Source organism: Fusarium oxysporum, chromosome 8 (genome assembly GCF_000149955.1).
Source record: "Fusarium oxysporum f. sp. lycopersici 4287 chromosome 8, whole genome shotgun sequence".
Lineage (NCBI taxonomy): Eukaryota > Fungi > Ascomycota > Sordariomycetes > Hypocreales > Nectriaceae > Fusarium > Fusarium oxysporum.
Window position 1 is genome coordinate 2,331,531 of NC_030993.1, and position 24,441 is coordinate 2,355,971.

The following is a 24,441-nucleotide window of genomic DNA, read 5'->3' on the forward strand; positions in this document are numbered from 1 at the left end:
AATTTGAAATACTTCGCACATGATTATTATTATTGATATTATCTAGTCGAAGGGATCATCATCCACTCCACCCTCTCGATCTTCAAACTGCATGTAATCAGCAGATGTGCCCTCCGAGTCAGCATTAATCAATTTCCAAGCCTCATGAACAGAGTCAAGGATGGAATCATCGAATGCTAGACCCAGCGACGGGAGGGAAAAGGTAGCAATGTCTCTATCTACGCTCAAAGAGTTTGATCCACCACTCTGTTCGTAGTACACCTGGTAGATGGGTGAAGACACATCTTGACCATTGGAAACAGCGGCAATCAGAGACGAAAGAGCCTTTTCGAGGACTGATTTCGCCGATGTGGTATAGACAGTGCTAAGATATATAACATCTGTTGACCTTTCGTTAGCATGATCGTCTCTTAATCATGTGTCAAGTACAATAATGAAAAGTATGAGGTGTGCATCAGGTTGTCAGAGATAATGATCGTCATTAGGATTCAGACAATGTAGATAAGTATTCGGTATGTGAATCATCATAACACCAAGGAGAATAAAATAAAGAATAGGATGCAACTCACATTGTCCAGAAGGGCACTCCCCAGTGTCGCTTGAGTGTACCATAGCATAGACTGGAAACTCGTATGGAGTTTCGTCCTCAATGGTGACAGTGCCCGAAGGAAATGCCACCACTGCGACAGCGGGTGTGGGAGCGCCGTCAGTAAGCAGTTCAAAGACCGGAGACAAGTTTGACTTTGTGACCACAGTGAGCCTGCTGGTTCGAATACAGCTAGAGTCAGCTGCATCGGCGCCTTGGACCACCAATTTGGCCTTGACGTCGATATCATTCATGAATGAGAGCTCCAACGGAGCATCGGGTTGCTCAGATCGTTTCAGATTCTTTATGCCAGATCCCAGCATATATATTGCACCACCGACCGCAGCAGCACGGCAGCCCACTTGAGCCACCTCTGACAATCCACCCCATTTTGGATAGACTGCAGCAAAGCCAGGACCGAAAACACCCATCGATGTCAGATGTCGGTTGATGGCGGTCAAGCCATCTCTGACCGATATTTTCCCATCATGACTCAGCGTCAGTGTGATGATATAGGATTGAAGTGCAGCATCGAGCTTGAACTCTGAGGCCAGGAACTGGGCCAACTCCTCATCAGCACGCGCCTGCCATGTATCGATTTGAGGTTCCGAATCAAAGTCAAGCACAAACTTGAGGAACTTCATCAGGGACCGCTTGGACCGAGCTGGAATGGACTTGTTGGAGAAGACATCTTCGCGGGTCGATGGTATCCGACTGAGCGACGGTGTCGACGAGGAATCTGAAGGTGGCTGGAAGATGTAGAAGGAACCGACAGCAAGAAATTCGATCTGGCGAAATGCTTTCGAGTCGACGAGCTGAGTCACCAGCTTCGACCGCGAATGTATCAGCTGCGGCGCGAGAGCCAAGCTATAGGATCGTGTGGCACCTAAAGCGTCCGCATCTCGCTTCACCTCCGCAGAAGAGAACAACTGCGAGGGCTCTGTCAACCGATTCTTCTCAGCCCACTCATCTGCCTCCTGAAGGCTGAACGCGGCTTCGCTGCCTCCGTAGAAGTCGTTGGGGTCGACGTGTAGAATATTCTTGCCTGAACGCGACAAAGCTCTTCAAGAATGAAGACTGGGTCAGTCCGACCGAGGCAACATCTCAACAATGGAATCCAAAGCTTACAGGGCGAGGAGGGACTGTTGTAGCCCAGTGCCGCTGATCACTACATCCCATAGGGTGTCTGAGAGGGATTCCATGGTGAGGTTGAGGTTGTGAGGATAGAAGGAGAGGAAGGGAGAGGAAGTTGATCAGCCTTTTTATGATGCGCGAAGTTCGAAGAAGATTTCAGGTGGGGCAGGGTTGCTAAGCAGTGAGTGGAGGCCAGTAAATAAAATCAGTTGGCCCGTGCACTTCAACTCCCAGCAATGAAAAAGGATTGGCCGAGATTTTCCTCTCTTTTTCTTCTTCTTTTTTCCTCACAATCCGCTCAGCCCTCTACGCAATGTCTACCTCTTCTGGCGGAACATTGCTTGTGGCGTGGTAGTTTCATTACTACTCACTTTATGAGTGGTAGAGCAATTTGTCTTCCGGTATCTCCTGCCCTAGAATAAAGTCTGAAAGGGTGGGTCGAATGGCCTTGACACATTTCTTGATCCAACTTAGTTCATGATTATAATGGTAAAAGCCACGGCTGTGAGCAATTGTGATCGATATTCTTTTTATTGGGGTATCATTAATCTATGATTGGGTGATGGCCGCGTTGAACTCCTCCCATCGCTTTGAGGCCCAGCCCAGGAATTGCTCTGATGTGAGGAACTGGGTCGTCAGGGCAGTTCCTCCATGCTTGGAGATGGATAAGATCTTGACGTCTCCGTCCTTGCAATCCACCACGACCGTTACACTCTCATCGCAAAGTGACTCTTCAAGTCTGTCTGGGTCAACGAGTAGCCAGAACCTGCCGTCAGTGGGTCGGTCAGTTTCTTTGCCGGTAAAGACAACTGCTGTGCATGCGATTGGAATTTTCGTGATGTTGAGAGGTCGGGGCTGTTTGTGGGAGCAGATAATCATCTCTCGGTCAATGTCGTATCGCGCTCCGGGAAGCTTCGTGTTTCGTACCGCAGCCATTGTAGCAGCCCACGCGGCATCGAACGGGTTTCCATCGAACGAAATGAAAAATATATCAATGTAGAGCACCCAGTAAGCCACAACGGATCTGTTCTCGTTGCTTGTGTCCTCTTCATCCTCTTCCATGCGATCTTCAAGGTCTTCAGATGGTGGTGTGTGCCATATTCGCAGGTCATCAGGCTTGATGATTCTGGAGCTGTGAAGAAGGGAGTATATCCGTGTGCTGAGAGTCTGGGCAAGAGTGCTTGGTGGACCACCTGGGAGGAACTGAGGAGCGCAACCTGTAGCAAGCTCAATGTTGGGCACCAGGAGGTCGTAGTCTTTCAACTCGGTCTCGGTATTGGAGGCACGATAATTCGGGATGTTGGGTGTTAAGATAGTCTCGCCTCGGACACCACAAATGACGGTAGTGTCGCCGACGCGAACAACAGCACTCCCATGAGCGTGTGACAAGCTCGCTAAGTTGACTGTTGGCTTGCGAGATTCGTTTCGGGCTCGGCCATTGCTTCGAGCTGGGCGGATATCATCAGAGGCGGGATCAAGGCTGGCAAGCAGATACGGATGAGGCGACAGCTTGGCGAAAGTCGTCCGCGTGAGTCCTTTATTAGAGGCCATAGTAGTGAGTTAAACTAAAGCCTCGGTCAGAAGCTACTGTGAGTTTGGATTTCGACCGTGGTCGGTTGTTGATATGAGAAATGGATGATGAAAAGCTGGAAGAGATGTTCGCAGCCTCGTGGGGTCCTCGGTGGGGTTCAGTTGAGCTCCGGCCAGTCAGACAGGCTGCCAGGTGCAAGGCTGACTGACTTCAAGCTCCAACGCAGGGTAAGTTGTCCAAAGAATATTTGTATTGGGATACTTCGCGATATCAACAATTACATTTGACAAACTACTATTTTACTTGGCTCAAATTGAGTATCATCATCAGTGTTGTTCTCTATTGATGTACGTGACGGGCGCCAATTATTGCACTGCATTACCCCACCTTTAATCAATGGAGATGGTTTACTTCCTGGCCATATTGGCACAGAGGTTGATGCAATTGAGGAGACTTGTGGCTATTGAAATTTTGCTCTCCAACGTCACAACTTCTGTATTGAGAATGCTCTTCGTTATTCTTGAGAAGGGACTTGCCGACCTCTTTTCCCGTTACATTACCCACTGTCAAAAGTTCAATCACCAACAACACCGTCAAGATCGACAGTCACAAGAAGCAGAAGTCAACCAACATCACCAACAGCATATTCCGTCTCATCCGACACTTACATCGTGAGGTATCCATGAGGCGTGGCAAAGGCGACAGCAAATTTGACAGGGAGCTTGGATCCTTTGTTGGTCCCATCACATCATGGCATTTATCCCGCCGCGGTCCGCAGAAACTGTGCATGGGAGGCAACATATCACCAACATGCTTAACGGCCATGATGATGTCGTGCGACTCTCTGTTGGTTCAGGCATTTTCGATACATCATCGAATGACTAGAGACTCTTTCAACATCGACGCAAACCGTTCCTGGCCCATCATATTACGCTCGGATGATTCTCGACCATTTTGAGATTCTTAATGCCCGATATGGACAAGGGAATCCTCGAATGAGGTTCGAAGCTTTGAAAGAAAGAAGCGGTGCACGAATCGAAGGACGCATGCGATTAAGTCTCTAGAAGGCTAATCACTTCTAAGAGCGAATCAGAACTCGCCTGTTACCGCCCGTTGAAGAAGCCATCGAAAATCTGCAAGGATCGTCACTGCGTCTGTCGGCCAATCATGTTAGCCTATCGCATCTGATCACAGCGTTACATCTTGAAGACTCCACCCTGGTTGCTTCTCCTCTAGACTACCATTCAGCCCCCAAATCCATCAGCGGCCTCTAAGAGCAATTACCCGTCCTTGGAGGGGGGATAGACCAACGCAGATGGTTCAAGCAAGTGCTTGGATCACGGCTCGAGTGCCAGGAACATCTTGGCCAGATGTGTCGGGAGTTTCCAGGACCCAATCCTGAGCCTTATTCAGACGCTCATCTTTCCCGTGGTTGTGGATGAGCCAACAGCCGTTGAGAGCTTAACATTCGGCAGCTATATTATCACAATGCTAATTTCTCGTCCCGTACAGCAAGCGCTAGGTCTCATTTTATTGTGAAGCTATTATAGCGTTCATCACATTATCACAGCAGTTTTGGGACAGACGCAATGAAGCATTTGTCTAAGAAACAACTTTTCTTTACAAAGTTTCAAGCACAGAAACAGCATGGCATGCCCCAGCCATCGTTGATGATGATCCCCGGCCAACATGCAGACCTAGAGCCTGCATCCCGGTCCCTCAACCGGAAAACATCCACATCCCGCCATCGTGTTTCTCTCATTATGGATTGACCTTTCTCTTAATTCTGCATGTCACCCACCTTCATCACTCCGCCTGCGTCTGTTTCTCTCAACCACGCCAGCTCGCGGCTGTGTGACAGCCGAATGATCCACTCATGGGGAGACGGCATTTCATGAGCTGGCCAATATCAGAGCTCCGTCAGCCGCTGGTCCTTGTGTTGACTCGTTTTCTGCACAGACTCTTCCCGCATGTCAATCTTGAATTACACCTCTTCCTATCCCTGTCTGCCTGCACAGTAGTGACATGCTTGCCGCCGCCGTGTCACAAGAGCCACCCACCAGCTGCGATATGTTGCTGAGCCTTACCTCTGCAGCTCTGCCATTCTCCGCTCGACGGTGAGGATCCGATCGCCTGAGGCCATATATTCGGCCGCATGCCCATTTAGACTCCACTGTAGCTCCCCGTCTTAAGACCCTGCTTCCCAATACCCTAAGTTCAAGGCGTTCGCATCCTTTCGTTTATCATCTGTGTTATTGCCTTTGTACCTCTAATCGGAGAGTCTGGAATTCTTCGATTCGAGCCGATTGACTGTTTCACCTGTGCGCATTTCACCAGATCGCCATCCATTGAGGGTTCGATAGACCAGTCAGCCAAGTTGCCGTCTTATGCCCTTGGTCTCGTCTTACTTGAAACACACGCATAACGATATACGAAATCGCCGTTGATGTCGAATTAAAAAGCCTGTTCCGCGCTCTGTCGCCAAATACCACTAAAATTTACTGAGCTTTAACGCTGGTCGAAATGGCTCCCAACTCATATATGCGCGAGACTATGGAGGAGGCCACAAGGACCTTCTCCGGCCTCATCAAGCGTATTTCCATTCCCCTAACACCGACAAGCCCACCTGGCTTAGTCCAGGCGCATACAATAGACCCATGGGAGAAGTCTGGTAAATACGGTCGAGGATGGTCCTATTTCGCCCTCGCCTTGATGAGCACTGTTCTCATTATGCGTGTCTGGCACTTCTGGCAGGACAAGATTCGACAAGCTATTTACAAACAGGAGGTCGAGGAGCACTACCAAAACCTCTACAATGCTGAGGTAGAAGCCATGTCCGGGATGCGCAGTGCCCAGAGCCAGCATTTCTTCCCGGAAGGTCATGACATGATGGGCGAGAAGAACTTCCGACCGAAAGCACACTTTTCCTCTGTTAATATTATCAACGATACCTTGGCTCTATTTCGATGGATTTTTTATCGTCCTATCCCGGACTTGGTGATCGTAAAACGCCGAATCACCTTCTCCTCACTGGCAGTTCTTACTACTGTCTTCATTACTCTCGCCTTTGTCGCCCTTTATTGCTTCCTGCAACAGCCTCTATACTGGCAGAGCATTCAGTTCGGATCACCTCCCCTGGCGATTCGATCCGGCATGATTGCGATTGCTTTGACACCATGGATCATCGCAACCAGCATGAAGGCAAATATCCTTACTGCTATCATTGGTATTGGCCCCGAGCGGCTTAATGTTTTCCACCGATGGGCAGGCTACCTCTGTCTGTTCCTATCCCTCGTCCACGCCATTCCCTTTTATATTCAGCCTGTATGGGATGACGGTGGAATGAAGGTGTTTCAACGCTTGTTTCCCGGTGGCAGTGGCATCATTTATGGTACTGGCATCGCCTGTCTTGTACCCCTTATCTGGCTATGTGTCGCATCACTGCCCTTTATTAGGAGGACAGCCTATGAGATCTTTGTGGTTCTCCACGTACCCGTGGGAATCGTCTACGTTGGTCTCCTTTTCTGGCACACTAAGAACTTCCTCATGTCGTGGGCCTACCTTTATGCAACAATAGGTATCTGGGCATTCTGTTACTTCATAAGGCTGTTCAAGCTTAACTGGCTCAAGCCTTGGCGTATGTCTTTCATGGTTGGAGACGAGGCCGCTATTACTCTTATGGCAGAGAACGCCATCAAAGTTACAATCCCAACGCAGATGAAATGGAAGCCTGGCCAATACGTTTATCTTCGTATGCCTGGTATCTCCATCTTTGAGAACCATCCTTTCACCATTTCGTCGCTATGCAGCGATGACTTCCCATCAGAGTACGGCGAACAATACCGCGACTGTACTCTGGTATTCAGACCCTATGGTGGATTTACACGCAAGGTGCTTGATACTGCCATTGAGAAAGGACCATTCCATACCTACCGCGCGTTCCTTGATGGCCCCTATGGCGGTATGCGCCGCGATCTAGCTGCCTTCGATACCTGCATCCTGATTGCCGGCGGCAGTGGTATCACCGCACTTGTGTCACAGCTTCTCAACCTCATCAAGAGAATGAGAGATGGCAAGGCTATCACCAAAAAGGTTGTTGTCGTCTGGGCTCTGAAGCGACTTGAAGCTATGGATTGGTTCAGAGAAGAGCTGCGAATTTGTCGCGAGGCCGCCCCCCCCGAGAGCGTCACTTGCAAGTTCTTTGTAACATCGGCTGTGAGAGCGAGACCAGGCATGGAAGGACCAGGACCCTTCAATCAGGTTGGCCCTGGTGGCCCCAATGGACCCCGAGCTTTGAGTCATATGTTCCATGACAAGCTCGATGGTTTTGTTGCGGGCATCGCTTCTAAGAGAAACTCTGCCCTGATCCAATCCGAGGCTCAGGGTGACCCCGAGCGTGAAAGGGAGCTCCGGGCCGAGGACGAGGACCGTATCACAGCCCTCCCTCAGCAGAAGTACCTGCAACCTCACTCAATCCCTCCTCCTCCTCCGGGACCACCTCCTACCAACCAAGATGAGGCTCTGAGGAGACTTGAGGGTCACGGTTATCCTGAGGACAAGAAAATTCCTCTTGGTGACAGCGATGAACCTATTAAAAACGACCCAGAGTTCCATTTCAGACCCATGAAGCAAGATAATCCACCTCAGTTTAACTACGCGCCAAGGTCGCCTCGAAGACTTCCAGAGTCGTTCCCTACGGAAGAAGAAGCATTCCCAGTTCGAGCTCCTGAGCTTGCTCACCTGAGGACAGCTAACCGGAGGCCGGAAGACCGCGTCCAACATCAACTTTTGGTCCCCCATCTAGCTTTGAATTCGGCTTCCCCCAAACCCCAACCGAGTTTCAAAAGAGTTTGATGCGCTTCGCGTTCCCTGTGCCTCATCAGATCGATGGAGGATGGAGCGTTGAGTATGGCCGTCCTGACCTGGGCTATATGCTGAAAGAATGGGCGACAGGAGGTGCTGATGGACGAGGCATCCTTGGTCGACGCACGGCAGTTTTCGTGTGTGGCCCACCCTCTATGAGAGTTGGTGTTGCCAATACGGTTGCCCGACTCCAGGCGGAGATCTGGGGAGATGATGAGCTTGAAGAGATCTTCCTACATACCGAAAACTACGCTTTGTAAGAATGGAGCATTGTGTGGATGTGTTTAGAGGCCTGTAATACTATGGATTGTGTTGGGTTGATGGAGACGGAGCGAAGAGATACCATGAGCGATCTGATTTTTTGATGACCTAGTATATATATACCAACCTACCTTTGGAGGTGCCTTAGCTGTATGAGTAGGCAAGTGAGCCTGAGCTATATAATATCGATACCCTATCTACTATCTACCTACTATCTACTATATAGTACCTATCTATTAATTACAAAGCCAGTGGAGACCCCGTGATCGGAGTTGGCATGGCATGATGACATGACAATATGAGGAAGTGGCCAGAAGGGTTCACGAGATTGCCCCTCCCCCTCATGCAAAGTCATGATGAAACCCACGCTTAATCAAGAGGCACACACATTCAAGGATCGTGATTGGAGAATGGCTTTAACTTAAATCGAGAAGGTGGAATAAGGTATGAGGACCTTGGAGGCTGTCTTGGTAAGGTAGTGATTAAGGTAAGGTAGGTATGACCATGATGGCGTATGGCGTGGAGGCAGGAGGAGACACCTTGATGGTTCCTGACTTATTATGTGAGAAGAACCTGAAAAGAATAGGTAGGAACTGGATATTTGAGTCAAAGAGGTCCTCACAACTAAATATCTTCAACTTTTCAATACTCAAAACATTCTCATTCACAATTACTTATCATTTTTCAACCCTTCAAATACTTACCACAAGCTCTTGGTAGGCGGAGGATAGTGCAACTCCCACAACAAAAACCACTTACACCACCTTACCATTTGCTATCTCAAAATCCCCAACTGAAGGTACAAAATCAGTAAAAATGGAGGCGTGGCCAGTTACAGACCTCGACAAAATCGCCAAGGGGTGGAAAATTGCCATGAAATGCTCCAAGGAGCGTCTTCAACGGGTGCATGACCTCGCAGCTGATGAACTGGATGATGCTATCAATGATGGGCACTTGGTTCTCGAGACCGTGTGCTTGTTTGTACACGCTTGCATTAAACACAATCAGTACAAGTACGCATTCGCTACCTGCCACATACATGGGCATTGAACTAACTGGACTCAGACTTCCTCTTTCGTTTTGGAGAGTCCTCCATGCTGAATACGGTATCATCGTCTATCCTACGGCATTCACAGAAGACATCGATATTCAAGGCCTCAACATTGATGTCACATTTACCGAGGCTTACAACGGACACATCAGTATGTATAAATTCCCGTCTCAGGCCGTCCGCTAGCACTTACACAAGCGATAGTGATGTATGGTGGAGCCCGCGGCATCAAATACCCTCCCCGATGTCCCCTTGAGCTCATACGAGAACCTCCGCCTGTCTACCAGAAGTAAACACCAAAGATAGAGTCGTGATGTTTCTAAAGGCTAAAATATGTTTCTGTGTATTATTGGAATTAGGTTTGGCGATTGTGGGACGCCCAGAGCATGGTAGCGTTGGTGGTTTAGAGGCAAGGCGATCCATCATGCCAGACAGAATAGTAGCGTCTGAATGTTGATGATTTCAATACGATGAATTGTCTAAAGATTGCGTTTATTTCCAATTTGCATAAAATGGCATCAGCTTTCTTCACGCTGTCCGATAGCTCCGTCTCGGTTTGCTCTCCATATCCCCTCCTCACCTTCAAACTCCTCACGTTTCCAAACCTCAACTTTGGATTTACACTCTTCCAATGCCTCTTCACCAGCTCGCCACGCCGCTTGTCGATGAGGAGATGAGACGGCGATTAAGATGCTCTCTTCTGCGATAGGTACAGGTCCGAGGCGATGGATCATGGCTACCCCGCGGAGACCATGCTTATCGCGAACGTCCTTTGCAATAGCCATCATGGATTTGAGAGCTCTGGGGTGATAAGCTGTATATTGTAGCTCCTTCACTGGCTTTCCTGCGAAGTTATCGCGGGTAGTGCCTGGGCTTGGTCAGTTTCACTGTGAATAAAGACTTGCGAGAGATAAGAGTTTATTACCCGCAAATAGCACGATTGCGCCAGCTGAGGGGCTGCGCACCCGGTCCATGATGGCCTAGGGCATTGAGATGATCGTGAGTCAGAGCGACATAGCAGTCCTGGTTCTGATAGTTTCCCAAAGATCCTCTACCCTTTCCTGAGTTGCCATTTTTAGTTAAGCCAAAGTTGGAGAGGAGAGATAAGAAAGAGGTTATATCTTGGAGTTGTTCTGTTCAAGAAGTGGGCTTGGTTTGTATAAGGGCCAGACGTCATGCCATACTGTTTGAGGCCCTCATGGTTGGGGAAGGCTCAATAGAAATTACTAGGTATAGTAGTAATTAGTTTGTTCTATCTGATTTCTGTACTTAATCATTTTCTCCAGCTATGATTGCCTGCCCAAGTTATTCGCTGGTGATGGCGCTCATGTGAGCGCCATCACATCGCGATGACTAAGCCCCACTTCGACATCTTGTTCCTCCCTGCCGCCTTGACTTTTTGACTCTCGTTCATACAATTTTCATAAACTCTTCCTTTCCCCCCCTTTTCACATTAAACCACTTCTAAATCAGGCATCGCCTTGACTTGACAAAGGATACCGCGTTAGCCGAAACTGCTGTGCGCGACGACCACCAAATGCGATCCCCCGATCGCTCGAGGGACGACTAGCAAAGGAAGATGAACATGAGCGACGAATTTCAAGACCGAGATGCCGGCTACCGATCGCGGCAGGGTAAACACATAACCCGAGCCTCAGGCAGAGATGGGAAACTCGAGAAGGACCTTCATGGATGATTTGAGCCTCATAGCTAACTTCCCCACGGGACGGCGAGATCATTCCAGGTCTCCGCCCAAGCAAGCTTTCCGCGACGATCCTCAAGAGAGAAATTCTCGATACCGGGATGACGAAAGGGACCACGACTACGATTACGACAACCGGTCTGGCCGTCACGATGATGGATACTCAAGAAGAGGCGGCGCATCTCGAGAAGCGCGCTACAACTCTCGCGACGAACATGACTACCGAGGCATGTATGATGATGGTTACGTAGACAACAGCAACGATCAAGGGCAACGACGCCATGAGGACGACAAGCGGAGTGGCAGAGGACGGTACCGCGACGGCGATGGTCCGCGATCACAGTCTCCGTCTGTAAGCTATCATAACCGCGGTCGCTCCGGCAGCCCAACGCGAGATGCTGGCAAGCCTAGCGACACCGTCATTCTTGAAGGCCTGCCTTTCAGTATATCGTCGAACGAGGTTGGTACCCTATCGGTCTAAGCAAATTGTTACAAGAACCAAATGCGGGCTTCTGGGCTTATGAATTCGAGCCTCACTGCCCTGGAGGACGGACAAAAGGCTGCCGTTGTCCTATGCATTTGTCCTCAATTAAACGGCACCAGCGGCGCAACATATCCCTTGAAACCAGTCGGTGCCAGTTCTCAAGACTAATTCCCCCGCCTATAGCTGCGCGACAGTATCCTGAGCAACTCAGTTGCCGCCGAGTTCCCCTCGATTGACGTGCGCGTTTCCGCTTCCAAGGGTCAGTAAGATGTGCTTGGTATTTCACGTTCTTGTTGCTGACACGCACGAACAGGAAATCGCAGAGCGTTTGTGCAGTTCCACGAAGTTGACCATGCTGTTGCTTTTATGAGAGAACATTATCCAAAGCTTCTTGTTGAGATGACGCATTCCACTGATGACGTCCCAGAAGGGAGATTCGATGCGTACATCCATTACGCTCGGAATCGAGATGCACGCGACGAAGCTGATGCTCGGGGAGTTCCCAGTGGTGACTGGATCTGTCCTACTGTAGGTTTGCTCCCATAGCTTCAGCTACACAACCACTAACGAGATAGTGCGACTTTTCCAACTATTCTACCCGAACCAAATGCAAGATTTGTGGCGGTCCACAGGCTGGTAAGTTGACCGAACATTTTAGCAACAATGGAAGCTAATGTTGAAGTTCTAGCCCCATCCTGGCAAATGAGCCTCACAGGCATGGCAGATGCTTCGGATGTACCCGCACAAATCCTTGTTGTTTACCCCTTGGCGTCGTTTGTGACTGAAGACATGCTAGCCGAAGACATGAAGCGACTAGAGCTTGTGAAGCCCAACCAAACCAAGGATACGTCTAATGGAGCACCCAAACTGAAGTCCACAGCCCCGACAGGTGACACGACAGGTTACGGCGCTCGCCCTGGTTCCCTTCATCGAGTCTTCCTTATGCGTGACGCGCACACGAACGAGTCCTTCAAATATGGGTTTGCTGAGTTCTGGACGGTGGAAGACGCATCGGCCGCGATGACAAAATTTCACAAATCTCGATCATTTACTGTCGCAGCATGCCCAGTGACAGTATCTAGCACTCATATGGGAGTTTTCTTGCCTGAACAACGCGAGGTTACACCGGAAATCGAGCACCTGTCGTTCACACCCTTGTTCAATCCCAACCTTCGTGTTCGCTACCGAGACTACCATGTGTATCCGAGCCCGCAGGTTGTTAATGAACACCCTCCTGGAGGTGAGGGTGCCTCAAAAACAACCGAGGAAGATGGCAACGATAAGAAGTCAAAGAAGCGCAAAGCAGAGGGAAGTCTCGCTGCTTCTTCTACGAAGAAGTCTGTGCCAAGGATGGCGGGCCAAATGGCCATGTGGCAGCGCAAGAGGGATGAGCTTCGCGTCGAGAAAGATGCTAGACCGGCACGACAGGACAAGGCTGAGTTCAGCGATGTGAATCGAACCCCACTTCGCATCAACCTGTCAGGTTCAGGAGGAGACTCATCGAAACCCCAGAGTGCTATTAAGATCTCACTTTCAGGGACACAGAAACTTGGTCCTCCAGAGCATGCGGCTCCCAGCAAGCAGCGCTCACCAGATGAGGCGGGTACTCCCAGCAGTACGACACAGGCAACCTCAGTCTCTGGGGATGCACCAGTCTCTTATGTCGATCGTGATCGACTGATGTGCCTGATTTCATGCGCAAGTACAAATCCGTGGATGAAGTTAACATTCATGAAAAATCTCGGAACCACAAGAACGCGATGGAAAACGAGGAACAGGTCAAAGCGGCATTGCCTAGATTAGCAGCACGCGACAAGAGACTTCAGAAACAGGCCCAAGAGAACCCCGACTCGGCAGCTGCGACATCACAATACCGCGATCGTGCTAAAGAGAGGCGAGCTGCCTTCAACCAGCCCACTAAGCCAACAACCGCACCACAAGGTAAACCCAAGCCTGGTCCAAAGGCAGAAGAGGCTGCGCCCGCTCCGAAGCCCGTCCAGTCCAAGGGAGCAGGTATGCTGGCCAAGATGGGATGGTCAACCGGTGCAGGTCTTGGAGCCAACGGAGATGGGCGTACCGAGGTCATCGAGACAAATGCTTACCAGGAGGGCGTTGGATTGGGCGCAGAGGGTGGCAATCTTGGCGACGCAGCGCAATTGGCTGAGCGCAAGACAAAGAACAGTTATGCTGAATATGTGAACACGGTGCAGGACAGGGCACGGGAGCGGTACAACAAGATGGGCTGAGATGTTGACATAAAGGTCATGTAATTGTAGGTTGGGATATAGATGTTAAAGGCGTTCAGAATTTGCTGTGGAACCGAGGACGAAACTCGACATGCCAACAACAGCCGCACATCTTCAATTAATGGGTATCATTTTTAAATACAGCACTTCAAGAAACCAGTGTCTTTAATTCTATGTACATGCGCGAACTCACTTCCAGCGTCCGACGCTGGCTTTCAACTTCCATTGCCAGTCTATTCTCATGCTTACAGGAGAGTCAATGCAATACCCGCAGCCACGATGAGTGTCACCATGGAAGCAGGAGACACATGACCGGCAGCATTGTCGTCCTCTTCAGAACTGGAGGTGCCTATAAATGAGTTAGATGACAGCTGATCAACAATGAAACGAATGCAGTAAATTGCTTACCTTCAACACCAGCGACATCCGGGAATTTGGTGTCCTTCTCCTTGAGTTCAACGATGTTTGACTCGTCGGTATTGTGGTTCGCCTCAGCGATGCCCAGCTGTTCATTTGCCAAGTCATAAACAACGTAGGCAGAACGCAGGAATGTGTCTCCAAGAAGCGTGACGCCCCCAGTGAGACCATACTGACTGACAGGGCTGATTCCAAACATACAAACGCTGTCCCAATCATTGAAGTAGGAAGAGACTTGAGGATCGTCAAAGATCTCCTGCTTGTCGGGGAAGGCATTGATGACCATCTCGCTCATGGGAACAGAGATTGTCTTTCCGTCAAACTTGAAGTCGAAGCTAACGCCCTTACCCTTGTCTTTGCCATAGGCGCAGTCTACAAAGGGGATGGCGACATCCTCCACGCTCAGGACGTTGAAGGCCTTGTAGATGGGCTCTACTTGAGCTTCGGGCAAGAGGCAGACGGTGGCACCAGAGTCGAGAATGGCGGTGGTGTCTTTATTGAGACTGTCTACCTTGATCTCCTGGCCCTTTGGTGTCTTGACCTCGAAGCCTTCAAAGGCGACGGTGAAGTGGGTGAGGTTGAGAGTAGAAGGGTCAGGCAACAAGGGCAGAGTTGCAAGCTTGCCGACAAACTTTTTAGTGTCGAGACCGCCGAAGAGGATAGTTCCTTGCTCGGCACTGAGGTCGTTCTACCGGTTTGATTAGTCAGGGGTTAATTGTTGTTTCTTGTTGACTTACCAGCCAGAGACTGAAGGCAGCTCGGTCGATCAGGCCCTGAGACACCATATTCTCGACAATGGTTGGGTATGTCCCGTTGGCGACGACATTTGCAGAGAAGCCCAAGCCCATCAGGCCCGTTGGACGAACAGATTCCGAAGCGAGACCTAGTCTCTGCTGCTTGATGCTTTTTCCATCGATGGTGACAGTATCGTTGAAGTAATCACCACTAATGGAGCGCGTATCAAGATAGGTGATGTCGAATCCATCACGGTCGACCAATTCATAGGTACGACTCTTGTCAGGTTTAACTACAGAAGGTTAGAGTCTTGTTGGCTGAGATGGGAGAATAACTTACATGTTGTCATACAAGGGCCAATAGTCTCTTGCTTGGTTCTACTATTGCAGAGATCGGTCTCATCTGAGTTGAGCCAAGTATCACTGCTACCAGTGTCAAGCTGAAAGCTGATGTTTTGACCTGGGGTACCAACTTGAAACTCAGCGTAATATCCACCCCCTGTGATATTATTCAGAGCAGCGAGACTGAGAGTGTCGCGTTTGTGAAGAGACGATTCATGATGGAATCTTTGCTTTACGATTGGAGCAGAGACAGTGCCAGCAGAAACTCCAACGGCGAGAGACGTCAGAAGCGTAAAGGTTCGCATTGTGCTAAAGTCAATTGGGAGGCTGCTGAATAGAGTTGAGAACTGGCGTGCCGATGAAACTCTAGCACGCGTCGATCTGGAACAGCTCAGAGGAGTAGGTATAACAAGAAAGAATAAACGAAAACAATATAGACTTTATACAATGAAAAATATTAGTAGAGAAAAGAATTGAATTTATGAAACAATGACCAAGGAATAAGCTTAATTCCAAGGTATTTATTTATCGTCGGTAGTTTAAAAAGGAAGAAGAAGAAGACAATTAATTACAATTTCGAGGAGGAGCTGAACTTTTGTCCTTTGATGAGCTGGAGTGCCAAGACTTGCCCAGGCGGTTAAGGGAAGTAGGCAGTGCCTACGCCACTAAAACGCCCGAGTCTGCCTTGTGGAGATCCAATCCAACGACTGGAGCCCTAGGCGGCCCCTGGGGAAGTTCCGGGGTTTGGCAGTTTTAGCGGCCCTTCAAGGATTTGATGCCACGCTACATTGGATGCCATTCAAGTCGGGCGGGAATGTTCCATCCTTTTATGGATTGCTGAACAGTTTTGGAACTTACGAGTCGCTTAAAGCCTGAAGGATCATGTTTCATGAGCCCTTGAAGATGATTAAGAAGATATGATTCGATTCGTCTTCACTGTAATAATAGGATCGAGAGACATTAAATTGATGTCACAGAAAGCAAGAGACAGAGCAATGGCTGAAGAATCATGTTTATCACTGTAGGTTTGAGTTTTGTCGTTTTTGTGCTGTGATGTGTTGTGTTTCTCTTGTTGTTGTTCTGTCTTGTCGGTGGTTTGATTGTGGCCAAGATGAAGCGGCTGATGTGCAAAACAGGCACAGACATGTCTTCCATTATTGGCTCTCTTGTAGCACAATTTCCTGGGGCATTGGTACTTTGCGTGTGACTTTGCGTGTGAGTTCTTGCTAGAGAGAAGTCTAAACTTCTCCCCACAGAGTGTGCATTATATTGGAATGATTCAGATCTTAACCAGTATATTAATTAGTTGCAGTTCATGGTGACAAACGAAGTGACAGAAGCTATGGATGGAAGAACTTACTGGACGAGTCCGTGGTTGTACGCCTTTTTCTTCGTTTCAACCAAGGAGACTTTGCAAAGGTTCAATTGATCCTCTAGTGTCTCGACGGGTTCGTGTTCATAGTCTTCTATCCACACGCAGACAGGCTTCAGTCGGCGCACTTCGGCCTGTAGAGCGCGTAACTCCCAGCTGTCCTCCTTTCTCTTAGCTGTGTTAGGCCCCGTCCTGACCTTGTGGTACGGGATCTTGTCGTAGCTTTTAAAAGCAACGGGGCCTATCTCCTTTGGATCAACTTCTCCGACTCTCTGGTTTCCAGACTTGATGGACCAATACCGGTCCATCAGCCTCGGGTCCCAGAAGTTGTTGTATGTCACAGGGTGGGCTCCGATAGTGTCGACGATTCTCTCGAAGGCCACCTTGCAAGCTGGACACCAGTCAATGACGATTGCGATGACACTGACTGGCTCGCACTTCTTCCGGAGGATGAGCTTCTTGAGAATACCGCTGAAGGACTTGGCCCGCTTGCATATCCATGTCTCCTCGTGCTTGGAGTGGCCACAAGGAGCGGAGAGAAGATAGCGGTCTTGACACATCTTGTTAGTATAATCTGTAGGGAAAGTTGAAAAAGAAGGAAAAGGAATCAAGGCTTGCCTCGAATGGTTGTATGTGTGTTGGTGTGTTGGTGTGTTTGCATAGTAGGTATCAAGATCAAAGATTTTGATTTGGATGTTTGGAACAGTAAGTTGGTGATTGTAATCGAAAGTTGAGAATAATGAGGAAAGAAGAAAAGTCTGGATAGAGCAGAGGTCACATATTTATACCGAAATCTTCGAGGCAATAGCAGTCATAAACCGTATTCGGACTATGCTTGTTCTCCAAGTGACAAGGGACAACGTAAGGGCATCATTGACGCTGTTGCCGAAGGGTATGCACTTGATTGAATGCACAGAGTCACGGGCAGTGCTGGGAGCTATCACAATACTGTAGCCATTGAGTCTGAGGAAATTTCCCATACATGATATGTTGAATAACGCTTTGACCACAGAACAAGTGTACACACACTCTGAACATAGCCAATGAACAGTCCATGCTTGAAGGGCAAAGTAGGTGAACGATGAACAACATATTAACCAACTGTTCAAAGTAGGTGAACGATGAACAACATATTAACCAACTGTTCAGTGCCTGAAAAGTGAATGAGAAAGCCATCAAAAGGGTTCAAGTGTGACGTAGTTGTCAAAGGTAGTAATTATTATGTATGGTATCAGTCAACAAATGAAACGAACAAACACGGCTCATGGCTCAAAGACAGATCACAGCTTCGCACCCTTCTCTCCACCATCTTGCTTGAGTCGAACGACGCCCTGAACATGGGTAGCACAAACGCTCATATCAATCAGATCACAGACAAGACTCACCTCTTGGGAAACCACGTCGCCAGCAACGCCCCATCCTTACCAAATATCTTTCTGTGTAACAACACCCCTGCCATCTCCCCGCCCACGGACTCTCCATCTCCGTAAACATCCACTCATCCGCCTTGACTGCCATTGGCTCGTGGAAGTAGATGCTGTGATCCAGACTCACGAGCATTCCCACCTGTGCCCGCCCCTTCCAGTCCTCCACGCTACTGCCCATGCCCTCAAATTCGCACAGGCTCTTGACCTGCTCTTGGGTCTTCTCATCCAGCGAGGGTACCTCTTCTGGCGAGAATGGGAAGCGCCAGAGTCCGTGGAGGCGGGAGACTGTGCCGATGAAGTAGCTGTCTGACATGTAGGCCAAGGCGTTGAGATGTGCTTGGTGGCCACCTCCAGCTGAGATCTTTTGTCGCGAGCGCATCCACTGTCTGCTCTTGCGGTCCTGTGGCTTGCAGTTTGGGTCCTGGGCGCCCAATACTTCAATTCTGTGGCTCTGAAACGGTCCAGTCCTTGCCCACTCTGGCTCACCATCCCAGTCATCTGCCGGCGGGCTCACATCCTTTGGCAGGCTTGCCGCATGGCTGACCTCCCGTCGCTTCTTCTCAGGAGGTGTCTCACGCACGAAACTGATGGTGGTGGTAAAGATGCACGCGCCCTTTTGCCGCGCTTGGACCGTGCGTGTCGAGTACGAGCGTCCGTCGCGTACACGCTCAACATGGTAGAGAATGGGTATCTCAGAGTTGCCCGCGAGGAGGAAGTAGCAGTGGCATGAGTGGACTAGGAACGTCTCTGGAACTGTCTTTTGCGCGGCAGCAAGACATTGCGCGATGACAGCACCTCCATAGATACCACGAGCACCAGGAGGATGCCATTGAGGTTGCGTGTTTGTAAAGATATCCTGTGAGCAGTCAGGCAACGCTAATTATTTGTATTGATACCATACAATGAGATAGAAGCAGGGATATAGGTGTACTCCACGCGTCAGACTGCATGAGGTAGTATCACATATCATTCATTGATATATCCGTATCCTTGACGTAACTGAGTGATGAGAAAGAGGCACAACTTACAGGGCCCAGAACCTTGATCTCTGTGACGTCCAATACATTCTCAATCAGAGACTTGCTCTCATCGTGCTCTGGCGGTCGTAGTAGAGTCGGTCTAACGTTATCCTCAATGACTGTCATTTTGCTATTCCGCTCCAATTGAATGCGCTGTGCTACTGTTGATGATGCTGGAAAGAAGTTGTGGATACTCAGGAATAGTAAATAGTATAGACACTATCTTTTAAGGAGAAAGATGATGTATTTAGAGGCCGAGCTTTCATGTGCTGCCTCACTACGAGCTCCATACGTAACCTGCCCCTGATGAGTTTAAGGTTGTGATTTTTTTACCGAGGTTCGGAGTCTCTGCCGGCCGTGGGGCCGAATCTACCTCGTTATCGGCCACTCAGAGACCGGCTGAGCACAGTTATTCTCCGTTCCGGGAATTATAACGGTACCTATTTAGCTCAATCAATGCTAATTTCAATAGCGAGATGCGTTTGCAACTTGTACTATAAGCTTCCAGAACTCTACCTACTATATCTAAACAACTTCCCTTCCATCGTAGTAGCTGCGTTTCTCACATCTTAACCCTCTCTCTTTTTGTATAATTAACAACTTTAATGATCAATAAATATATCACCGAATCGTATCCTCATCCACATGGTCTTCATAGATTGGTTCCAACCCCTCCCACGCAACTTGGGGATCACCGTTTGGACCGGCCTTCTCGCGTCGCTCCCAGTACTTGCCAGTGAATTGCCAATACTCCTCCCCTGTGATCTCGCAGCGCGCCTTTCGGAACCACGCTGGCACAAACTCCTCGCCACGCTCTTCTCGGAGACGCCGGCGCGCTCGTTGAGCATTCTCCAGACGATTCTTCTCATCAGCAGCAAAATCGTACTCTCCATCCTCCATAGTCCTCGGCCTACTTCTGTGCGCGTGCTTGCACTGCTTTGCCGACACCTTTGAGATATCTTTTTGATTTCGGACATTCATTGCTCTCTTTCCAAATTGTTTTTCTATCCTCATATTTCAGTTGGTCGCTCGTTGGCCTTCCAGATGAGATACGCACGGTTGGGGTCTGTAAGACCACCGTGGGCCATGTCACCGCCACTCTCCTTAGGTTCATCCACGGCTGCTTCGTAGCCTGGGGTTAGGCGAGCGTACAGCTTGGAGTTCCAGCGACCACCAAGACTGACGCGAACCTTTCCAGTTGCATCAGTAACCTTTCCAGATACTTGATATGCGCTCGATGCCTTCCAGCCACGTGGTTTGAACTCAACGTGAGCCACCTCGCCCGTTGTCCAGTTCTTGATCTCCATGACACCATAGTTGTCGACGGTTGGGTTTCCGGTGATGATACCAATGACAGATGAGGTAACCTTCTTCCATGTGTAAAGCTCCTCCTTTCCTCCAGCGGTGGGCCGAAGCTTGAGGAACCATGTACCCAGCGGGTTGATGTCGAAGGATTTACCATAGAACTTCGACTTCACAGCCGATTCACCCCAATAAGACCACTTGGGTGACTCTGCGTACGCAGCGCCGACTGGAGGGTGATGACTGACTTGCTCGATAAAGAAGCGGTAGTTCTTGTCGGGCCGCACATACTCAAAGGTCTCTCCCAACAGGGGGTTGAAAGGCTTGGCCACACGACCGATAGTTGAAGCGTACTCACTAGCAGCAAAAGCAGCCACGTAGATAAGTCGTTCGATCGAGTCGGCTCTGTCAGCAGCCAGGTCAAGCAAATCGGCATACTCCATATCCTCTCCAGCACGGTAGAGGAGTGAAGTTGGCTCGTTGAAAGAAACAGGCAGAGTCATCTTGGTCATATCCTTGCCAATCATCGACTTCAGAATACCCTACTCCATATTAGTATTGTTCGTATGCCACGTATGTGTAATAAACGTACCCAAAGAGAAATCTTAGGACGGTCATCGGCGTCCATCTTGAGCCTCGTTCGAATGCCATTCTCGTAGCCCTTGAAAGAGGAGCTGATATCTAGACCACCAGAAACGACAATATCCTGAGACTTTGGCTTGACCTCCTCCGCGGGCAGTTCAGATACCTCAACCTGGCCAGCATCCACAGCGTCGAAGAACTCGTCCTCTTCTTCGGATTCACTCTCGGACAAATCCACGATGATTGTGGGTTTCCTTCGGACGCTCTTCATCGTAGGCGATTTAGGCGGCACTGGTGACAGTTTGGTGGCCGCATCTTCGAACTTTCCTTCTTCATCCTCCTTCTCTCTGTCGTCGCTCAATTCCTTCTCGGCAATTGTGTCCTCGATACGGGGCATGGCCTCTTCTACACCGACGGGTATCCCACTTTCGATCACCTCTCTTAGAGCCCTCTTTGTGGCCTTGCGTCTCTTCTCTGCCTCTCCAACGCGAGCCTCCAGAACCTCTTGCTCACGGGCCACTTGCGCCATGCTTTCCTCCCACATACGTCTCATATTAGCCTCGCGGTCAAGGCGGTATTGCCAGTAGGCGTCACGGTCCTTGGAAATGCGCAGTAAGTCGGCCACCAGAGTTGATAAGCTTCGAATGGCGGCATCGTATGTTCCCAGAGCCTGCGTCACGCTGTTGTCAGAGAGAGGTGTGTTCGGGTTCTGGTTTAGCTCGTTGAGAAGGGCTTGGTGAACGTGAGACATTGTTTCGAGCTGGAGCTTAGCTGATTGAGCAGTAATGTTGAGTGCATCCTTAGTAGCTGTGGGTTCTTCATGAATACTCATATCGTCGCCATAATCGTCGTCGTCATCCATATCGTTATGCGTTGGCGCTCCATTCCTGGGTGCCCGTGAGGTGCCTGCATCAGTCTCAACATCAACAAATTCATCTTCCTCAAAGCTACCAGTTGTACCAGGGCTAGCATGGTTTGGTCTTTGGTCAACAGAAGATATCTTGGACAGAGATCTGCTTGGAAGTTGAGAGCTATTCCTGCGTAGATCTGTGACGCTGGTGTTCTCGCTGTGAGAGTCCTGGAGAGAAAGTGTACTTGGGTCAGCTTTAGCCTGCCTCAAGAGCTCCGCGCCTCGAGCTGCCCGCTTCTCTTCCTCCTTAGCCTGGTCCTTGGACCACTGGATCGAGTTATTGAGAGCCCAGAACCATCGCTTGGCCTCAACCTCATGGTTCGCTTTAAGGGTATATTTGACAGAGGATTTGCCATGAATTTCGAATTTCGTCTTTTCATCAGGACTCATATGGAGTTTCGCGATACGCATGTTTATGGCACCACGGCATGCGGAGCCTGCATCGTCTTGGTGCTTGTAGTAGCTGAGAACGCCGTCCTCAAGCACGAACCATCGCAGTTGGTAGCCCTTCCTGTAGTTGGTCCATTTCTTGAGATAGCCCTTCATCTCACGAGCCTCTCGGCCGGCTAGAGGATCACTGGATGCAGAACCTGCCGTACCCTGTGAAGCGGCCTGCCCCAGCACAGCTTTCTCCTGGATTCCACGCTGGGCAGCCACAGCTGCTGGAGATTTTTTGAGGATGGCCTTTGTAGCATCGTCGTTTGTGACGGACTGAGGCAGCTTGCCCTTTCGATCGCGACGGAAGGGGTCGGCACCATGCAGAAGCAGGACCTGGATGAGGTTGGTGTTTTTCTTTCTTGCAGCTTCGTGAAGCAAAGTGCCTCCAGTCTGGACTGTAAATGGTTCGGATGCGAATTCGGGGCTGTTGATGTCGAGAACGGTCTTGACTCGGTGCTCCTCGAGAACACCAGCAAGTGCGCCATAATTGCCCCGCGCAATCAGTTCTTGGACTTGCTTGACCTTGGCCTCGGCGAAAAGCGATCGTGAGAGCTGCAGCAGCTGGAAGATTTCGGGGTTTCGTGCGACGTCGAGTGGCAGTTTGCCTTGGGCGTTGGCAATAGCATCGTTGATGTCCTTTTGCTCGAGGAGAAGCTTCACGACTGTGGTGCGGCCCTGGATTGCAGCCAGGTGAAGCGGGGTGTTGCCATCCTTGTCGCGGGCATTCACATCGATCGATCCCTGTCCCTCAGACAGAACGTATTCAATGACAGGAAATTCGGCACACTGGATCGCTAGGTGAAGGATTGTGGTATCGTCGAGAGCGCTTGTGGCAGAAGCGCCTACTGATGAGATGCTCGCCCGGGGGGCATTCTCAGCTGTCTCGCGAATGGCACGGGAAATGGATGAGGTGTCGCCGCTTCGGAGGGCCTCGACGAACCTGAACTTTCGAACGGACTGCTCGAGGCTTGCAGTGCTTTTCTCGGCAGAGGGCGATGAGGGGAATTGCTGGGACTTTGATTGAGAAGCTGTAGGCGAGAGGCCAGCCGAGGAGATGGACTGCTTGGCCCCGTGGCTTCGCGGGGTCTGCTGGTGCGCCATGGAGTTGATCGGGTTTGAGGATGAGGGAGTTCTCCGAAGCCTCCCGTCTTCGGAACCGGACTCTTCGTCGCGAGTATTGTTGCGCCGCAAAAGAGAGAGAGCGGCGGCGGATTTGGACCGCTTGTGGGTGCTGAAGATAAAAAAAGATAAACAGCGGTCAGTAGGTGGAACGACTTTTGATGCTGGGGGGTTGGTCAAGCAGAACAGCCCAGGGCCAGAGCAGTAGAGGGGAAGCTAAGTTTAAGTACGAAGCGAAGCATGTGTGATGTGGCCCAGTTGCGACTCCATCGCATCTACTGCATCCGGTATGCATATGCAGCGGTAATTGCGAGCCAATCTGACAATGCAGCAACTCTCTTGGTGCTGTAATAGCCCAGTAACAACAGTAATTATCACTATCACTTGGACTCACCCGTCACCGGCGTCAGACATCTTGGCCAACGTCTACCAATAGATCGAGCTCCCCCCCAAAGTTACTGTATGTATATCGAGTCGAGGCGGGGAACAAGAGAAAATAGGGGCCAGACACTGGATTTGCAACAAGGAAGTGCGCTGTAGTAGGTATCGTGTACAGGGGTCGTGCTGGTCAATGCCAAGCAGTTGTGAATGCTGAGCTTTGGTGTTGATGTTGGTGAGGGGAAAAGGGAAAAACTTGGTCGCCAAGCTGCAAGGAAAACAAAAGCGGCCGGATTTAGATGATGCGGTTGATGGGATGAATTCGTCACGACAGAGCTGATCAGCCAAAAATGTTGGGTTGCTACTGTACAAAGGTACAGCCCAGAGGAAGGATACCTTAGCAACAGCGCTGTAACTGGTCATGGAGGGGCCTTTTTGGAGCTTCACGCCAGGTGGAGAAAGCTTCTTGGACAGGCGATAGGGGGGCACTGCCACCATCATGACAACCTTCAGATTCTACCAAAACAACCTGATAAGTTGAAC

The 24,441-nt window shown here is 49.9% G+C and overlaps 10 protein-coding genes across 10 annotated transcripts; 3 read left to right on the forward strand and 7 right to left on the reverse strand.

The window, feature by feature from the left end:
- Nucleotides 1-42: 42 nt before the first annotated feature.
- FOXG_03391 (uncharacterized protein) lies at nt 43-1,788 on the reverse strand (the record flags this gene model as incomplete). The annotated part of the gene is made up of 3 exons (XM_018381094.1): nt 43-380; nt 570-1,648; nt 1,715-1,788. 3 exons carry the CDS (start codon nt 1,786-1,788, stop codon nt 43-45), a joined length of 1,491 nt encoding a protein of 496 aa, XP_018237509.1.
- Nucleotides 1,789-1,973: 185 nt separating this feature from the next.
- FOXG_03392 (uncharacterized protein) lies at nt 1,974-3,375 on the reverse strand. Its single transcript, XM_018381095.1, has one exon. It carries the CDS (start codon nt 3,269-3,271, stop codon nt 2,270-2,272), a length of 1,002 nt encoding a protein of 333 aa, XP_018237510.1. The 5' UTR covers nt 3,272-3,375; the 3' UTR covers nt 1,974-2,269.
- A 1,803-nt stretch (nt 3,376-5,178) lies between these two features.
- Nucleotides 5,179-8,614, forward strand: FOXG_03393 (uncharacterized protein). Its single transcript, XM_018381096.1, has one exon. It carries the CDS (start codon nt 5,775-5,777, stop codon nt 8,103-8,105), a length of 2,331 nt encoding a protein of 776 aa, XP_018237511.1. The 5' UTR covers nt 5,179-5,774; the 3' UTR covers nt 8,106-8,614.
- A 369-nt stretch (nt 8,615-8,983) lies between these two features.
- Nucleotides 8,984-10,347, forward strand: FOXG_03394 (uncharacterized protein). Its single transcript, XM_018381097.1, has 3 exons — nt 8,984-9,388; nt 9,441-9,577; nt 9,631-10,347. Exons 1-3 carry the CDS (start codon nt 9,192-9,194, stop codon nt 9,717-9,719), a joined length of 423 nt encoding a protein of 140 aa, XP_018237512.1. The 5' UTR covers nt 8,984-9,191; the 3' UTR covers nt 9,720-10,347.
- Nucleotides 9,756-10,713, reverse strand: FOXG_18546 (molybdopterin synthase catalytic subunit). The gene is made up of 2 exons (XM_018398667.1): nt 10,352-10,713; nt 9,756-10,294 (listed from the first exon to the last, which is right to left on the reverse strand). The coding sequence occupies exons 1-2, from the start codon at nt 10,398-10,400 to the stop codon at nt 9,945-9,947; spliced, it is 399 nt and encodes a 132-aa protein (XP_018237513.1). The 5' UTR covers nt 10,401-10,713; the 3' UTR covers nt 9,756-9,944.
- A 377-nt stretch (nt 10,714-11,090) lies between these two features.
- Nucleotides 11,091-14,004, forward strand: FOXG_18547 (uncharacterized protein; the record flags this gene model as incomplete). Its single annotated transcript, XM_018398668.1, has 5 exons — nt 11,091-11,588; nt 11,796-11,871; nt 11,926-12,140; nt 12,188-12,248; nt 12,301-14,004. The coding sequence occupies 5 exons, from the start codon at nt 11,091-11,093 to the stop codon at nt 13,413-13,415; spliced, it is 1,965 nt and encodes a 654-aa protein (XP_018237514.1). The 3' UTR covers nt 13,416-14,004.
- FOXG_03398 (uncharacterized protein) lies at nt 12,799-15,902 on the reverse strand. Its single transcript, XM_018381098.1, has 4 exons — nt 15,350-15,902; nt 15,013-15,302; nt 14,267-14,963; nt 12,799-14,207 (listed from the first exon to the last, which is right to left on the reverse strand). Exons 1-4 carry the CDS (start codon nt 15,654-15,656, stop codon nt 14,104-14,106), a joined length of 1,398 nt encoding a protein of 465 aa, XP_018237515.1. The 5' UTR covers nt 15,657-15,902; the 3' UTR covers nt 12,799-14,103.
- A 768-nt stretch (nt 15,903-16,670) lies between these two features.
- FOXG_03399 (uncharacterized protein) lies at nt 16,671-17,283 on the reverse strand (the record flags this gene model as incomplete). The annotated part of the gene is made up of 1 exon (XM_018381099.1): nt 16,671-17,283. The coding sequence occupies one exon, from the start codon at nt 17,281-17,283 to the stop codon at nt 16,708-16,710; it is 576 nt and encodes a 191-aa protein (XP_018237516.1). The 3' UTR covers nt 16,671-16,707.
- Nucleotides 17,284-17,719: 436 nt separating this feature from the next.
- On the reverse strand, nt 17,720-19,490 carry FOXG_03400 (palmitoyl-CoA hydrolase). The gene is made up of 3 exons (XM_018381100.1): nt 19,179-19,490; nt 18,109-19,006; nt 17,720-18,054 (listed from the first exon to the last, which is right to left on the reverse strand). The coding sequence occupies exons 1-3, from the start codon at nt 19,293-19,295 to the stop codon at nt 17,993-17,995; spliced, it is 1,077 nt and encodes a 358-aa protein (XP_018237517.1). The 5' UTR covers nt 19,296-19,490; the 3' UTR covers nt 17,720-17,992.
- A 300-nt stretch (nt 19,491-19,790) lies between these two features.
- Nucleotides 19,791-23,934, reverse strand: FOXG_03401 (uncharacterized protein; the record flags this gene model as incomplete). The annotated part of the gene is made up of 5 exons (XM_018381101.1): nt 19,791-20,173; nt 20,227-21,013; nt 21,064-23,632; nt 23,800-23,865; nt 23,915-23,934. The coding sequence occupies 5 exons, from the start codon at nt 23,932-23,934 to the stop codon at nt 19,791-19,793; spliced, it is 3,825 nt and encodes a 1,274-aa protein (XP_018237518.1).
- Between the last annotated feature and the right edge of the window lie 507 nt (nt 23,935-24,441).

What these genes read in the sequence shown, in the direction of transcription:
- FOXG_03392 (XM_018381095.1), bottom strand. Translation starts at nt 3,271, where the DNA reads ATGGCCTCTAATAAAGGACTCACGCGGACGACTTTCGCCAAGCTGTCG.
- FOXG_03393 (XM_018381096.1), top strand. Translation starts at nt 5,775, where the DNA reads ATGGCTCCCAACTCATATATGCGCGAGACTATGGAGGAGGCCACAAGG.
- FOXG_03394 (XM_018381097.1), top strand. Translation starts at nt 9,192, where the DNA reads ATGGAGGCGTGGCCAGTTACAGACCTCGACAAAATCGCCAAGGGGTGG. An exon ending in ATTAAACACAATCAGTACAA is followed by an intron (nt 9,389 to 9,440) that starts GTACGCATTCGC and finishes AACTGGACTCAG; the next exon opens with ACTTCCTCTTTCGTTTTGGA. An exon ending in GGCTTACAACGGACACATCA is followed by an intron (nt 9,578 to 9,630) that starts GTATGTATAAAT and finishes CACAAGCGATAG; the next exon opens with TGATGTATGGTGGAGCCCGC.
- FOXG_18546 (XM_018398667.1), bottom strand. Translation starts at nt 10,400, where the DNA reads ATGGACCGGGTGCGCAGCCCCTCAGCTGGCGCAATCGTGCTATTTGCG. An exon ending in CGCAATCGTGCTATTTGCGG is followed by an intron (nt 10,295 to 10,351) that starts GTAATAAACTCT and finishes GACCAAGCCCAG; the next exon opens with GCACTACCCGCGATAACTTC.
- FOXG_03398 (XM_018381098.1), bottom strand. Translation starts at nt 15,656, where the DNA reads ATGCGAACCTTTACGCTTCTGACGTCTCTCGCCGTTGGAGTTTCTGCT. An exon ending in TGGCCCTTGTATGACAACAT is followed by an intron (nt 15,303 to 15,349) that starts GTAAGTTATTCT and finishes AACCTTCTGTAG; the next exon opens with TTAAACCTGACAAGAGTCGT. An exon ending in CTGCCTTCAGTCTCTGGCTG is followed by an intron (nt 14,964 to 15,012) that starts GTAAGTCAACAA and finishes TCAAACCGGTAG; the next exon opens with AACGACCTCAGTGCCGAGCA.
- FOXG_03400 (XM_018381100.1), bottom strand. Translation starts at nt 19,295, where the DNA reads ATGACAGTCATTGAGGATAACGTTAGACCGACTCTACTACGACCGCCA. An exon ending in AGATCAAGGTTCTGGGCCCT is followed by an intron (nt 19,007 to 19,178) that starts GTAAGTTGTGCC and finishes GACTGCTCACAG; the next exon opens with GATATCTTTACAAACACGCA. An exon ending in GCGACGTGGTTTCCCAAGAG is followed by an intron (nt 18,055 to 18,108) that starts GTGAGTCTTGTC and finishes ACCCATGTTCAG; the next exon opens with GGCGTCGTTCGACTCAAGCA.